General features: G+C 37.6%; 1 protein-coding gene across 2 annotated transcripts in view; it reads right to left on the reverse strand.

Moving 5' to 3' along the window:
- Window positions 1-15566, reverse strand: part of slc12a5a (solute carrier family 12 member 5a) — a 463886-nt gene that overhangs the window by 49239 nt on the left and 399081 nt on the right. For both annotated transcript variants that reach the window (XM_072912855.1, XM_061940088.2), the window contains exons 5-8: window positions 13872-13926; window positions 8213-8343; window positions 1422-1669; window positions 1143-1354 (exon numbers count right to left, since the gene is read on the reverse strand). In XM_072912855.1, the coding sequence (XP_072768956.1) occupies window positions 1143-1354; window positions 1422-1669; window positions 8213-8343; window positions 13872-13926 (646 nt within the window). The remainder of the gene's footprint in view (window positions 1-1142; window positions 1355-1421; window positions 1670-8212; window positions 8344-13871; window positions 13927-15566) is intronic.

Consider the following 15566-nt stretch of genomic DNA (forward strand, 5'->3'; position numbering starts at 1 on the left):
GATGAATTTTGGTGTAGAAAACCATATGTGTGAATGCTTTGGAGCATTTACACAATAATAATAATAATAATAATAATAAATAGATGAATTTTGGTGTAGAAAACCATATGGGTGAATGCTTTGGAGCATTCACACAAATAGATGAATTTTGGTGTAGAAAACCATATGTGTGAATGTTTTGGAGCATTTACACAATAATAATAATAATAATAATAATAATAATAACAATAATAATAATAAATAGATCAATTTTGGTGTAGAAAACCATATGTTTGAATGCTTTGGAGCATTTACACAATAATAATAATAATAATAATAAATAGATGAATTTTGGTGTAGAAAACCATATGTGTGAATGCTTTGGAGCATTTACACAATAATAATAATAATAATAATAAATAGATGAATTTTGGTGTAGAAAACCATATGGGTGAATGCTTTGGAGCATTCACACAAATAGATGAATTTTGGTGTAGAAAACCATATGTGTGAATGCTTTGGAGCATTTACACAATAATAATAATAATAATAATAATAATAATAATAATAATAAATAGATGAATTTTGGTGTAGAAAACCATATGTGTGAATGCTTTGGAGCATTTACACAATAATAATAATAATAATAATAATAATAATAATAATAATAATGATAAATAGATGAATTTTGGTGTAGAAAACGATATGTGTGAATGCTTTGGAGCATTTACACAATAATAATAATAATAATAATAAATAGATGAATTTCGGTGTAGAAAACCATATGTGTGAATGCTTTGGAGCATTCACACAACAATGATAATAATAATAATAATAAATAAGATGAATTTTGGTGTAGAAAACCATATGCGTGGATGCTTTGGAGCAGTCACACAATAATAATAATAATAATAATAATAATAATGAATAAGATGAATTTTGGTGTAGAAAACCATATGCGTGAATACTTTGGAGCATTCACACAATAAGGCGGTCTGGACCAGTTATCAATTAAACATGCATGGATCTTAATAGATCAGGCAATTTTGTTCTCTTTTCATGCCGTCAGTCTCCTCTGAAACCACGTACTGTTGGATGGATTTTTTTCAACAGTTTCCTGCTGGCAAGACAAATAAAGGACTTCTCCCTCAACATGCACCGACCTGTCCAGATTCCGCTGGTGACACCGGGGATGCCTTGCACCTGCGTCACGTTGTTGTTGACAAAGTACTTGTCACAAGAGGCGTTGAGCAAGGATGAGTTGCAGAACATGCGCCACAGCTGCGTGGTGACCGTCCCGTTGGCCGTCTCCACGGTCTTGGCGCACACGTCGAAGGTCTTCCACACCAGAGTGCGGTTGCCCAGGAGACAAACACTGGACGGAGAAAAAAAAGCATGAAGGACAGCATTTTGAATGCTACTTAGAGGGCAGGTCAACTTACGGGAAAATGGGAGGGTCCACGGCCGTCTTGATGACGCCGGCGTAGACGGCCAGGATGGAGAGGATGACACAGGCCAGGAAGACCAGGGCCAGCTTGTTGACGTACTTGACGCCAACAAACACCACAGTGGCCATAGAGGTCAGCAGGATGGTGCCGTACACGCGCATGTTGTTGAGCAGCGCCGCCTCCGCCTCGGCGCCTTCTAGGCCCTCCAGCGGGAAGATGGCTGCTTTGGGCACGATGTAGATCTGAAGAAGAAGAAGAAGAAGAAAACGCATGTTTGTATAAAAACTGAATAAAAGCTAGAGATATACTAATTGAAATACATATAAAATAAACTTCTATTACAAATTAATGGAAAATAATGACATCAAAATAAATAAAGAATATATATTAAATATCGAATCAAAACAAATTAAATATCAATAAAAAATTAAATAAAAATGAAATAATGTAGAAAACAATTGTAAATAATTTTAACATACAATCAAAAATTAAATATGATCTTTCAAAAATAAATGAAATAACATGACATTAAAATAAAAAAATTAAGAAAAAAGAAATAAAGCAGAACACAATCATATTTCTTCTGTGATATGATAAATGACTATATAATAATAAGTGAATCAATAAATTACTATATATAATTTTTTTTTTTTTAGCTCAAATAAACTGAATTGATATACACATACATGCACACAGCTACACGCACACACACGCACGCACACATATATATGTATGTGTATATATATATATATATGTATAAACATGTATATATATATATATATATATATATATATATAAATATATATATATATATATATATATATATAAATATATATATATATTTATATATTTACATATATATATACCTAGTCAGTGGCCTAGTGGTTAGAGTGTCCGCCCTGAGATCGGTAGGTTGTGAGTTCAAACCCCGGCCGAGTCATACCAAAGACTATAAAAATGGGACCCGTTACCTCCCTGCTTGGCACTCAGCATCAAGGGTTGGAATTGGGGGTTAAATCACCAAAAATGATTCCCGCTGCTGCCCACTGCTCCCCTCACCTCCCAGGGGGTGAACAAGGGGATGGGTCAAATGCAGAGGACAAATTTCACTACACCTAGTGTGTGTGTGACAATCATTGGTACTTTAACTTTAATATATATATATATATATATATATATATATATATATATATATATATATATATAAAAATATCGGTTATATACATATATACAGTATATCAGTTTATTTTATTTACTTGAGCTATATATATATATATATATATATATATATATATATATATATATATATATATATAAGAACAAAATTAAAAACAATCTTTCAAAAAGAAATAAAACAACATTAAAACCAAATAAAACTAAATAAGTAACGCAGAAAACAATTGACACCAAATAAAACTAAATAAGTAATGCAGAAAACAACTAAAATAACATTCATGGGCGCATACCAATTGACAGAGATACTGTAGATGAAAGTTAGAAATGTCATTAAATAAAATAAAATAAAATCTAGAGGAATTAAGATCAATTAAGACACAATTAATCTAAATCAGTAGCTCTCAAACCTTTTTTCACCAAGTACCAGCTTAGACAAAACTTGGCTCTTCAAGTACCACCATAACGACCAACATTAAAATACAATAGCATAGTAGGCCTAAGTAGTCATTGAAAACATAGCAGAGGTTTTATCTAACAAGTCTATTTTATATTTTTGGCCACTGAAACATTACACACAGTTTGAATATAAGAAACTAAAACACTGTACTTTAATCAAGCGATTGTTTGGCGTACCAGTAGATGGAGCCCCACGTCCACAGTTTGAGAATGGCTGATCAAAACACAATCGAATGAAATAAAACGCGACACATCTCCCTCACTCCCCTGTCTGGGGATTCACAGGGCCACATTTGGGATCAGAGGCCAGCTGTCTGTTAGATCCAATCAATTCACCCACAGGGACGTCTAATACATGTGATGAAAACGAGGTGAGAAGAGGCGGTCCGAGGTGCGAAAACATGCGATAGCATTATTATTAAAGCAACGTTCGCCATGCTCTGAAGGCTCAGTGCTAAAAAAAAAACCACAGTGATGTTACATAATTACAGTCATATTCTTTTTAAAGGAATCTTGTGTTCCATGAAGGGAGCTAAGACGAGCGCGTCGCTAGGCAAACACTCCCCTGCATCGCCGTCAACCTAAAATAGCAGCACGGGTTAGGATGACACGTATTCAAATGAGCCTCCCTTCCACAGTGAAAGGAACTATAAGCCAGCTTTGACCCAGAACCAGCAGGCGTGATCAAACTCTGAGTATCCATTAAGTAAGACACAAACAAACACTCCGCCGTGTTGATAGCGCCGGACTCGAAGCACCGACTCGGGTGTTTTGATCTCTCCCTAATGCAGCGTTTGCATGATTAGCCGACGCTCCTCTCAGGCTGCAGTGGAAGAAACGGGCTGCGAGATGAAAGATCTCTGCGTTTCATCAGCCGATCAGAATTCGGAGTGAAGGGGGCCAGTCGGAGGAAGGAGAAGGGCACAATTTGTCTCCTGGGTTGCATTCCTCCAACGTTCCCCCTTAAAGCACCACGGAAAGTGAGACTTCTGATGCCCATCTTTAATACCATTGTTGGGTTTTATTTTAAGCGTGCACTGAGCCAATCGGAACGTTGGTAATGAGGACACACGCTTCCTGTTTGCCAGAAACACAGCAGGAATTGAGGTTAACATCAAAACGAAAAGCAGCATTGAAGGGCGTTTATTTTTGTGTTGTATCAACTCTCGCATGAATCTTTGCATGGAAATCCAATCAAGATTTTAGTATGGCCCTTTCATGTCGGCCGTGGACCCAAATAAGGTTTTTTTTTCCGACGTGAAAGTGATGAAAATGAGTTATAGGCTTCCCTATTTGTCAGATCTCCATTTAAACAATGCATGTATATATATTTATATACAGTCACGATCAATAGTCTACATACACTTGTAAAGAACATAATATCATGGCTGTCTTGAGTTTCCAATCATTTCTACAACTCTTATTTTTTTGTGATAGAGTGATTGGAGCACATACTTGTTGGTCACAAAAAACATTCATGAAGTTTGGTTATTTTATGAATTATGGGTATACTGAAAATGTGAGCAAATATGCTGAATCAAAAGTATACATACAGCAATGTTAATATTTGCTTACATGTCCCTTTGCAAGTTTCACTGCAATGAGGCACTTTTGGTAGCCATCCACAAGCTTCTGCTTGAATTTTTGACCACTCCTCTTGACAAAATTGGTGCAGTTCAGCTAAATGTGTTGGTTTTCTGACATGGACTTGTTTCTTCAGCATTGTCCACACGTTTAAGTCAGGACTTTGGGAAGGCCATTCTCTTCTTGTCAAGACGTGGACTATGGTGTGTTTGTTTTCCCGAGATGCAAGTAAAGCTGGACTGGTCATGGCGTGAAGGTAAATACATATTTATTTATAACACTCAAAGAAACAAAAAGCGCGCTCAAGGCGGATGTACAAACTTGACTAACGAAACAAAAAGACTTGCACGTGGGCAAAAAACTGTGAACAATTAAACAAAAACACTAACTGTGGCATTAATAAACAAAAAATGTACTTGGCATGGACTATGAAGTGCGCAGAGGTAAAAGTGTGAAAGGGGTATGAATCTGGGATTTCGCCAGGACGACGAACTGAAAACAATGAACTTAAATACTACCTACATGATTAACGAAAACAGGTGCGTGACTCAAAACGTGAAACAGGTGCGTGACGTGACAGGTGAAAACTAATGGGTTGCTATGGTGACAAAACAAAACAAAAGTGCACAAAAAGTCCAAAAACAAAACCGAACATGACTAAAACAAAACATGATCACACAGACATGACACTTCTTCATTCTTGCCTGATTTAGCCATTTCTTTACCACTTTTGACGTGTGTTTGGGGTCATTGTCCTGTTGGAACACCCAACTGCGCCCAAGACCCAACCTCCGGGCTGATGATTTTAGGTTGTTTTAGGTACCGTATTTTTCGGAGTATAAGTCGCTCCGTAGTATAAGTCGCACCGGCCGAAAATGCATAATAAAGAAGGAAAAAAACATATATAAGTCGCACTGGAGTATAAGTCGCATTTTTTGGGGAAATTTATTAGATAAAACCCAACACCAAGAATAGACATTTGAAAGGCAACTTAAAATAAATAAAGAATAGTGAACAACAGGCTGAATAAGTGTACGTTATATGAGGCATAAATAACCAACTGGTATGTTAACGTAACATATTATGGTAAGAGTCATTCAAATAACTATAACATATAGAACATGCTATACGTTTACCAAACAATCTGTCACTCCTAATCGCTAAATCCCATGAAATCTTATACGTCTAGCCTCTTACGTGAATGAGCTAAATAATATTATTTGATATTTTACGCTAATGTGTTAATAATTTCACACATAAGTCGCTTCTGAGTATAAGTCGTACCCCCGGCCAAACTATGAAAAAAAACTGCGATTTATAGTCCGAAAAATACGGTAATCCCCCTTTTTCATTGTCACATTTAAAGCACCAGTTCCATTGGCAGCAAAACAAGTCCAGAGCATAATACTACCACCACCATGCTTGACGGTGAGCATGGTGTTCCTGGGATTAAAGGCCTGTTGTAAGGAAAGTTCTGTGGTCAGATGAAACAAAAATTGAGCTGTTTGGCCACAATACCCAGCAATATGTTTGGAGGAGAAAAGGTGAGGCCTTTAATCCCAGGAACACCATTCCTACCATCACACATGGTGGTCGTAGTACAGTGTTTCCCACAGGACAGGCATCTATTTGTGGTGCTGTGGTCGGCGGGGGGGGGGGGGGGGGGGGGGGGGGGGGGGGGGGGGGGGGGAGTTAATATAATTACAACATTTTATGTACATAGTTATATACAGATTTGAACAATTAGTGATTCACTGAAATATATTTATTAATTGTGGTTCTTACAAAAAATATATCTTATAAAATATAAAAGCTAAAATGTCTCTTAAAGCTCTGCCCCTTTAATTAGTGAATACTAAATAATTTAACTTTAGCCTACTACTACAACCATATTATTTACCAGCAACATGAAGTGAAACAGAGGCAGAGGTGTCCTGCCACAGTCAGTCAACCTCCTCCTGAACAGGTCGCACCTGTGGTCCGGACTGTAGGCCTACCTCCTCTCCAAGTCCAGCCCTTTTCGGCCGTTGAAAATATTTTTCTATACTCATCTGTGTGAAGGAGTGAACATCCAACATTAGAATTTATTACTAACGAGCAGAAGCGCTCTATGTACAGTGCCGTCTAACCAGCAGCTCAACACATGCAGGGTTCAACGTTAAGGTTTTTTTCTACTTGCCCGACTTCTCAAATCTACTTGCCCCAATATTTTTACTTGTCCTGCCTAGGTTTTTTTTCTGGCTGTGTAGTGCTCATGGCTTATATCTTACTAGAATCCTTCCCGTTGACTATTTACAACACTACACAGTATTTATTATTATTATTATTATCTATAATTACATTTAAATGGCATTGCATACATGTAAAATTAAATGCTATTTCACATTATTTGACCAGTAGCAGTTACACCCATCTGAACAGGTCATCCACCTGTTTAAAGCCCAATCACAGTTGAAATCTTGAAATGAAGGGCCTTTAATAAAACATTAACCTGGACAACATTTTAACAGCTGGTTGGCTCAGATTTTATTCTTTTCATTGCATTCACATGCTGCAGTGGACAGTGGACAATTTAGCTTCAGTCCATGTGTGTTTATTGACAACATGGTTATAACCTGGACACGTTAGCTCGTCGGTATGAAAACAGGTGACCGAGTCAAACAGCGGCGGTGTTAATGAAGCAGCGTCAGGCGAAACCGTCAGTGAAACGCTCGGTGAAATCGCGGATTAACATTAAATATATGACGAGCCGCGAGCGATGCAGCTATAACCTATCTACCTATAACACCTGTAAAAATGAAGCAATGCTATCACGCTAGCAAGCGTTAGCTAGCCGGCTATGAGCCACCAAGCTGCTAACTATCGCCAAAAGGCACCATTTAAGTTTTTTCCCCCATGGCATCCTGGATCAAGGCTTTCAGCAGCTTTTGGACGTTTGAGGTAGAAACGTAGGAAGCGCCATCATTATGAAAAGTAGTCGGCGAGTATTTTGGTCCCGTCCGTCCGTCCCTCTTCTTCTTCTTCTTCTGGCCCACCAGGTGAATTAAGTGCTATTGGCAGAGTTACAATGCATACCGCCACCTACTGCACCGGAGGTGTAACTACAAGCAACATTCACAGACAGTCCCATTGCTTTTATGAGCGGTCGAGCGAGTCAAAAGCCGAAAAATCAATTTGTGGCGGACATAATTGTTTCGTGGCGGGCCGCCACAAATAAATGAATGTGTGGGAAACACTGTAGTATTATGCTCTGGGCCTGTTTTGTTGGGTGTTCCAACAGGACAATGACCCCAAACACACGTCAAAAGTGGTAAAAGAATGGCTAAATCAGGCTAGAATGAAGGTTTTAGAATGGCCTTCCCAAAGTCCTGACTCTGTGTCTCATTTGCAAGTATTGTACTATACAAGTATAGACTTTGCATGCAGTTGCGATTCTAAGACGTTATAAGGCAGTAGTGTATAGATTACGACAATTTTCTTGGGTGGAGGAACTAAAGCTGCAGCTGTTTTGTCTGGAACACAAAATATCCCATCCAAAATGATAAAGTAGCACAGAGTCTGTTTCTCACCAGGAGCAGCTCAATGGCCCCCAGGATGTACATGGCTCCAGCGTAGGTGGTCCCCAGGTAGAAGCAGATGCCCACTGCTCCCCCAAACTCAGGGCCCAGTGAGCGGGATATCATGTAGTAGGAGCCTCCAGCTGCGCACAAAAACCCACAACAAGTGCATTTATTACTTTATTTACCTGGCAAATGATTTAAATGAGTTTAATTGAAATTTCAAATTGGGAATTTTGCCTCCAGCTGAGATGCACAACTGGCTTAACAACAACGTATGCCACTGGTGTCAAACTCAAGGCTCGGGGGCCAGATCTGGCCAGCCAATTCCTGTTTTGTGGCCCGCGAAAGCCTGGAAATATCATGCGTCAATAAAGTAATTTTCTTATTAAATCTTCTTGCTTCGCTGCATTTCGACAGAAAAATTACATGTGCTGCATGCAATTGCATACCATTTTAAATATAATATTATTTAAAAATGCAACACATATATCTTCAAAAATTCCAAACATTTTGTTTTGTTAAAAAATAAACATAAATATTTAAAGGGAAACATGATACATCAGGGGTGCTCATTACGTCGATCGCGAGCTACTGGTCGATCTCGGAGGGTGTGTCAGTCGATCACCAGCCAGGCATTAAAAAAATAGTCCTAAAAATGAGCGATCATAAATCTTCACTATGACGTCACTTTCGTCACTTGATTGACATTCACGGCACCCGAGGGTCTTCTGAGATGACGCTGGCTGCTGCCAGCTCATTAAAATTACCGACTGGAAGGCGAGAAACACTTTATTTCAACAGACTCTGGCGCCGTACCTGTCGTCAAAACACCAAAGACCGACTGCACAGTTGCACAGTTGTGCTAACAAAATAAGAGTCTCAAAAAGCTGGCGTGCACAAGCTAGCAAGCTACGGAGTTTGCCGACAATGTATTTCTTGTAAAGTGTATACAAAGGAGTACGGAAGCTGGACAAATAAGATGCCAAAAACCAACCACTTTCATGTGGTATTGGACAGAAAGGAGACTTTTTTTCTCCTCCATTCGAAAATGCGGACATTATCAGCACCACTGTCTGATTCCAAGCAATGCAAGTCATCAGAATCAGGTAATACACCAACTTATATTCTTGTCTTCATGAAAGAAAGGAATCCATATGTGTTAAACATGCTTGTATTATCTTTAAACACCTTTAAGTTGTTAACAATATTAACTATATGTATTAAACATTCTTGTATTATCATTAAACACCTTTAATTTTTTAACAATATTAACTATGTGTTAAACATGCTTGTATTATCATTAAACACCTTTAACTTGTTAACAATATTAACTATATTTATTAAACATACTTGTATTATCATTAAACACCTTTAATTTATTAACAATATTAACTATATGTGTTAAACATGCTTGCATTATCATTAAACACCTTTAACTTGTTAACAAAAACATATATTTCATAAATAAGTAAATATAAATTATATATATGAATGAGGTAGATCCCCACGACTTGATCAATTGAAAAGTAGCTCGCCTGCAGAAAAAGTGTGAGCACCCCTGTGATACATAATCTAATTTTATAATAATTTGAATTCAACAAAAAATGTTCAACAGACACTGAAAAGGTGTGTTATTGTTTGTGCTATGGCGCCATCTTGATAGAGTTTGCTTGCTGCAGGTGCTGTGGGCTGGACGTCGACAGCGTTTCCTTCTGTTTAGTGGTTTCAACCGGAAGTGCAAGTGCCGTTGCGTCTTCTGGCGGTCCATAGCGTTTCTGCTCGAAAGGATTCTTCACTCATCACTCCAAGCAAAGTTTGTAAGTTTTATAGCATAGCTAAAACTGTTTATACTGACTAATGTGTGATGTCTGGAGGAGTGTTTTCATGCATATTTTTGTACGTGCTATCATAAAGTAATCTAGCTAGCGTTGTTAGCATTAGCTAATATGCTAACACGTTTACAAGTGTCTGTGTTGGTATATTATCAACTTACAATTACATTCTTTTTGTATTGTGTCAGTTTCACAAATTCACCAAAACGTCACCGTGGATTTATTGAGTCTGTTTTAAATCACCAAAATGATTCCCGAGAGCGGCCACCGCTGCTGCTCACTGCTCCCCTCACCTCCCAGGGGGTGGAACTAGGGGATGGGTCAAATGCAGAGGGTAATTTCACCACACTAAGTGTGTGTGTGACTATGAGTGGTACTTTAACTTTAGCTGATTGGAGAGCTAACTTTCGCAGCGAGTCGGTCCATGACGATTACTTCTGTTTTGTCTGATCATCTGTGTCTGTTACAGACACCGTTTGGAAACAATTAAGGTATGTAAATAACCCTTGACAGAATATGTCTGTGTAAATAACCCATTTTCACAATATGAATGTATATAAAATATTTTTTTCTTCTAAAATGTAGTGAGTGCGGTTTATATCCCGGTGCACTCTATAGTCTGGAAAATACGGTCATTTACTATGGGGACATTGTCAATTAGTGACATTGGATGTGAGGGTTCGACGATATTATATCACCTAATAATACACCGGGAAAGAACATGATGACAAGGTTTATGATAATTCAATTATTCCCCCCTGCCATTGGGAAAACATTTGCGTACCGATTAGCTGGTGTCTGTCCATAACGATGACTTCTGTTTTGTCTGATCAGCCGTTTTACTGCCATGTTACAGACACCAATTAGAAACAATTAAGGTATGTAAATAAACATTGACAGAATATTTATGTGTAAATAACCCATTTCACAACGTACAGTATATAAAATATTTTTTTCTTCTAAAATGTAGTGAGTCTGGCTTATAGTCTGGAAAATACGGTAATTTTCTATGGGGACATTGTCAACCAAGTCAACCAGTGACATTGGATGTGAGGGTTCGACGGTATTAAATCACCTAATAATACAACACCGGGAAAGAACATGATGACAAGGTTTATGATAATTCAATTATTCCCCCCAGCCATTGGGAAAACATTTGCGTACCGTTTAGCTGGTGTCAGTCCATAACGTTGACTTCTGTTTTGTCTGATCATCCGTTTTACTGCCATGTTACAGACAAGGAAACAATTAACGTATGTAAATAAACATTGACAGAATATTTCTGTGTAAATAACCCATTTCACAACGTATATAAAATATTTTTTTCTTCTAAAATGTAGTGAGTGCGGCTTATATCCCGGTGCGCTCTATAGTCTGGAAAATACGGTTATTTTCTATGGGGACATTGTCAACTAGTGACATTGGATGTGAGGGTTCGACGGTATTATATCACCTAATAATACACCGGGAAAGAACATGATGACAAGGTTTATGATAATTCAATTATTCCCCCCTGCCACTGGGAAAACATTTGCGTACCGATTAGCTGGTGTCAGTCCATAACGTTGACTTCTGTTTTGTCTGATCAGCCGTTTTACTGCCATGTTACAGACAAGGAAACAATTAATGTATGTAAATAAACATTGACAGAATATTTCTGTGTAAATAACCCATTTCACAACGTACATAAAATATTTTTTTCTTCTAAAATGTAGTGAGTGCGGTTTATATCCCGGTGCCCTCTACAGTCTGGAAAATACAGTCATTTTCTATGGGGACATTGTCAACTAGTGACATTGGATGTGAGAGTTCGACGGTATTATATCATCTAATAATACACCGGGAAAGAACATGATGACAAGGTTTATGATAATTCAATTATTCCCCCCGGCCATTGGGAAAACATTTGCGTACCGTTTAGCTGGTGTCAGTCCATAACGTTGACTTCTGTTTTGTCTGATCAGCCGTTTTACTGCCATGTTACAGACAAGGAAACAATTAACGTATGTAAATAAACATTGACAGAATATTTCTGTGTAAATAACCCATTTCACAATGTATATAAAATATTTTTTTCTTCTAAAATGTAGTGAGTGCGGCTTATATCCCGGTGCGCTCTATAGTCTGGAAAATACGGTTATTTTCTATGGGGACATTGTCAACTAGGGACATTGGATGTGAGGGTTCGACGGTATTATATCACCTAATAATACACCGGGAAAGAACATGATGACAAGGTTTATGATAATTCAATTATTCCCCCCGGCCATTGGGAAAACATTTGCGTACCGATTAGCTGGTGTCAGTCCATAACGATGACTTCTGTTTAGTCTGATCAGCCGTTTTACTGCCATGTTACAGACACCGTTTGGAAACAATTAAGGTATTTAAATAAACATTGACAGAATATTTCTGTGTAAATAACCCATTTCACAACGTACATCAAATATTTTTTTCTTCTAAAATGTAGTGAGTGCGGTTTATATCCCGGTGCGCTCTACAGTCTGGAAAATACGGTCATTTTCTATGGGGACATTGTCAACTAGTGACATTGGATGTGAGGGTTTGACGGTATTATATCACCTAATAATACACCGGGAAAGAAGATGATGACAAGGTTTATGATAATTCAATTATTCCCCCCTGCCATAGAGAAAACATTTGCGTACCGATTAGCTGGTGTCAGTCCATAACGTTGACTTCTGTTTTGTTTGATCAGCCGTTTTACTGCCATGTTACAGACAAGGAAACAATTAAGGTATGTAAATAAACATTGACAGAATATTTATGTGTAAATAACCCATTTCACAACGTATATAAAATATTTTTTTCTTCTAAAATGTAGTGAGTGCGGCTTATAGTCTGGAAAATACGGTAATTTTCTATGGGGACATTGTCAACCAGTGACATTGGATGTGAGGGTTCGACGGTATTATATCACCTAATAATACACCGGGAAAGAACATGATGACAAGGTTTATGATAATTCAATTATTCCCCCCTGCCATTGGGAAAACATTTGCGTACGGATTAGCTGGTGTCTGTCCATAACGATGACTTCTGTTTTGTCTGATCAGCCGTTTTACTGCCATGTTACAGACAAGGAAACAATTAAGGTATGTAAATAAACATTGACAGAATATTTATGTGTAAATAACCCATTTCACAACGTATATAAAATATTGTTTTCTTCTAAAATGTAGTGAGTGCGGCTTATAGTCTGGAAAATACGGTAATTTTCTATGGGGACATTGTCAACCAGTGACATTGGATGTGAGGGTTCGACGGTATTATATCACCTAATAATACACCGGGAAAGAACATGATGACAAGGTTTATGATAATTCAATTATTCCCCCCTGCCATTGGGAAAACATTTGCGTACCAATTAGCTGGTGTCAGGCGGCCTCCCCCGTACTTGTATTTCCACTTATGCTTCACTTGCTAATCTCTTATTTCTGTGCTTGCTTTTTCTAATACAGTGCAAATGAAGTGAATATAAATAAACAACAGGCAGCATGCTGGCAGCACGACTTCTAATTGGCTGACACTTCCACACTTCCTGCCTAAGCTGCTAATTCCCTCCGACCCACACGTCCGCCACTAAACTGCAGCACGGTCGCACTACACCAAACTTGCATTTTATTTTCTGTGTGTGACCAATGTTTAGCCACAACAAGTCAGGGTACACGCCCACGCTTTAAACGGGGACATCGTGCTGACCAAGGTGCATCGTGCCAAGGGTAATCATTGGGAAAAAATAAGAGAGATAAATAAATAAATAAAAGAGGAATTTAGAAGCGGACGGCCTCCAACTGCGACGTCTGTTCACCCACCTGGCACGACTCCATTGGTGGCGATGGCGCTCATAGAGATGGCAGTCAGCATGGTCTGCAGAGGGCACAGACAAGCACAGGTAGACAACAGTCATTTAGGTTTTTGTGAGCGGCTGCGTCTTCCCTGAAAAAGGTAACACAAAACATTTGACTAACCACACATTTATATATATATATATAAACAGTTTATTCAAGTGTGAATTAGGGATGTCCGATAATATCGGCAATATCGGGAATTATCGGTATCGGTTTTTTATTATCGGTATGTTTTTTTGTTTTTTTTTGTTTGTTTTTAATTAAATACTCTGGTTCCTACATTATACATCAATATATATCAATACAGTCTGCAAGGGATACAGTCCGTAAGCACACATGATTGTGCGTGCTGCTGGTCCACTAATAGTACTAACCTTTAACACTTCATTTTACTCATTTTCATTAATTACTAGTTTCTATGTAACTGTTTTTATATTGTTTTACTTTCTTTTTTATTCAAGAAAATGTTTTTAATTTATTTATCTTCTTTTATTAATTTTTTTAAAAAGTACCTTATCTTCACCATACCTGGTTGTCCAAATTAGGCATAATAATGTGTTAATTCGGTATCGGTAATTAAAGAGTTGGACAATATCGGAATATCGGCAAAAAGCCATTATTGGACATCCCTAGTGTGAATACTTTACGTGTGTCTTATATCTGAGTTATTGTGTAGAAATATTGGGAAATAATTACAAAAGTACAATTCATTCACTAACTGGTCAGATCTAGTCTTAGACTTAGATTGGTCAAATCTAGTCTAAGACTTAGATTGGTCAGAGATAGTATTAGACTTAGATTGGTCAGATCTAGTCTTAGACTTAGATTGGTCAGAGATAGTATTAGGCTTAGATTGGTCAAATCTAGTCAAAGACTTAGATTGGTCAAATCTAGTCTAAGATTTAGATTGGTTGGAGATAGTCTTAGACTTAGATTGGTCAGATCTAGTATTAGATTTAGATTGGTAAAATCTAGAGTAAGACTTAGATTGGTCAAATCTAGTCTAAGACTTAGATTGGTCAGATCTAGTCTTAGATTGGTCAGATCTAGTCTTAGACTTAGATTGGTTAGATATAGCCTTTGACTTAGATTGGTCAGAGCTAGTCTTAGACTTAGATTGGTCGGAGATAGTCTTAGACTTAGATTGGTCAGATCTAGTATTAGATTTAGATTGGTATAATCTAGAGTAAGACTTAAATTGGTCAAATCTAGTCTAAGACTTAGATTGGTCGGAGATAGTCTTAGACTTAGATTGGTCAGATCTAGTCTTAGATTGGTCAGATCTAGTCTTAGACTTGGATTGGTTAGATATAGCCTTTGACTTAGATTGGTCAGAGCTAGTCTTAGACTTAGATTGGTCAAATCTAGTCTAAGACTTAGATTGGTCGGAGCTAGTCTTAGACTTAGATAGGTCAGATCTAGTCTTAGACTTAGACTGGTCAGAGATAGTATTAGGCTTAGATTGGTCAAATCTAGTCAAATACTTAGATTGGTCAAATCTAGTCTAAGACTTAGATTGGTCGGAGATAGTCTTAGACTTAGATTGGTCAGATCTAGTATTAGATTTAGATTGGTAAAATCTAGAGTAGGACTTAGATTGGTCAAATCTAGTCTAAGACTTAGATTGGTCAGAGATAGTATTAGACTTACATTGGTCAG

This window comes from Nerophis lumbriciformis, linkage group LG03 (genome assembly GCF_033978685.3).
Source record: "Nerophis lumbriciformis linkage group LG03, RoL_Nlum_v2.1, whole genome shotgun sequence".
Classification (NCBI taxonomy): domain Eukaryota; kingdom Metazoa; phylum Chordata; class Actinopteri; order Syngnathiformes; family Syngnathidae; genus Nerophis; species Nerophis lumbriciformis.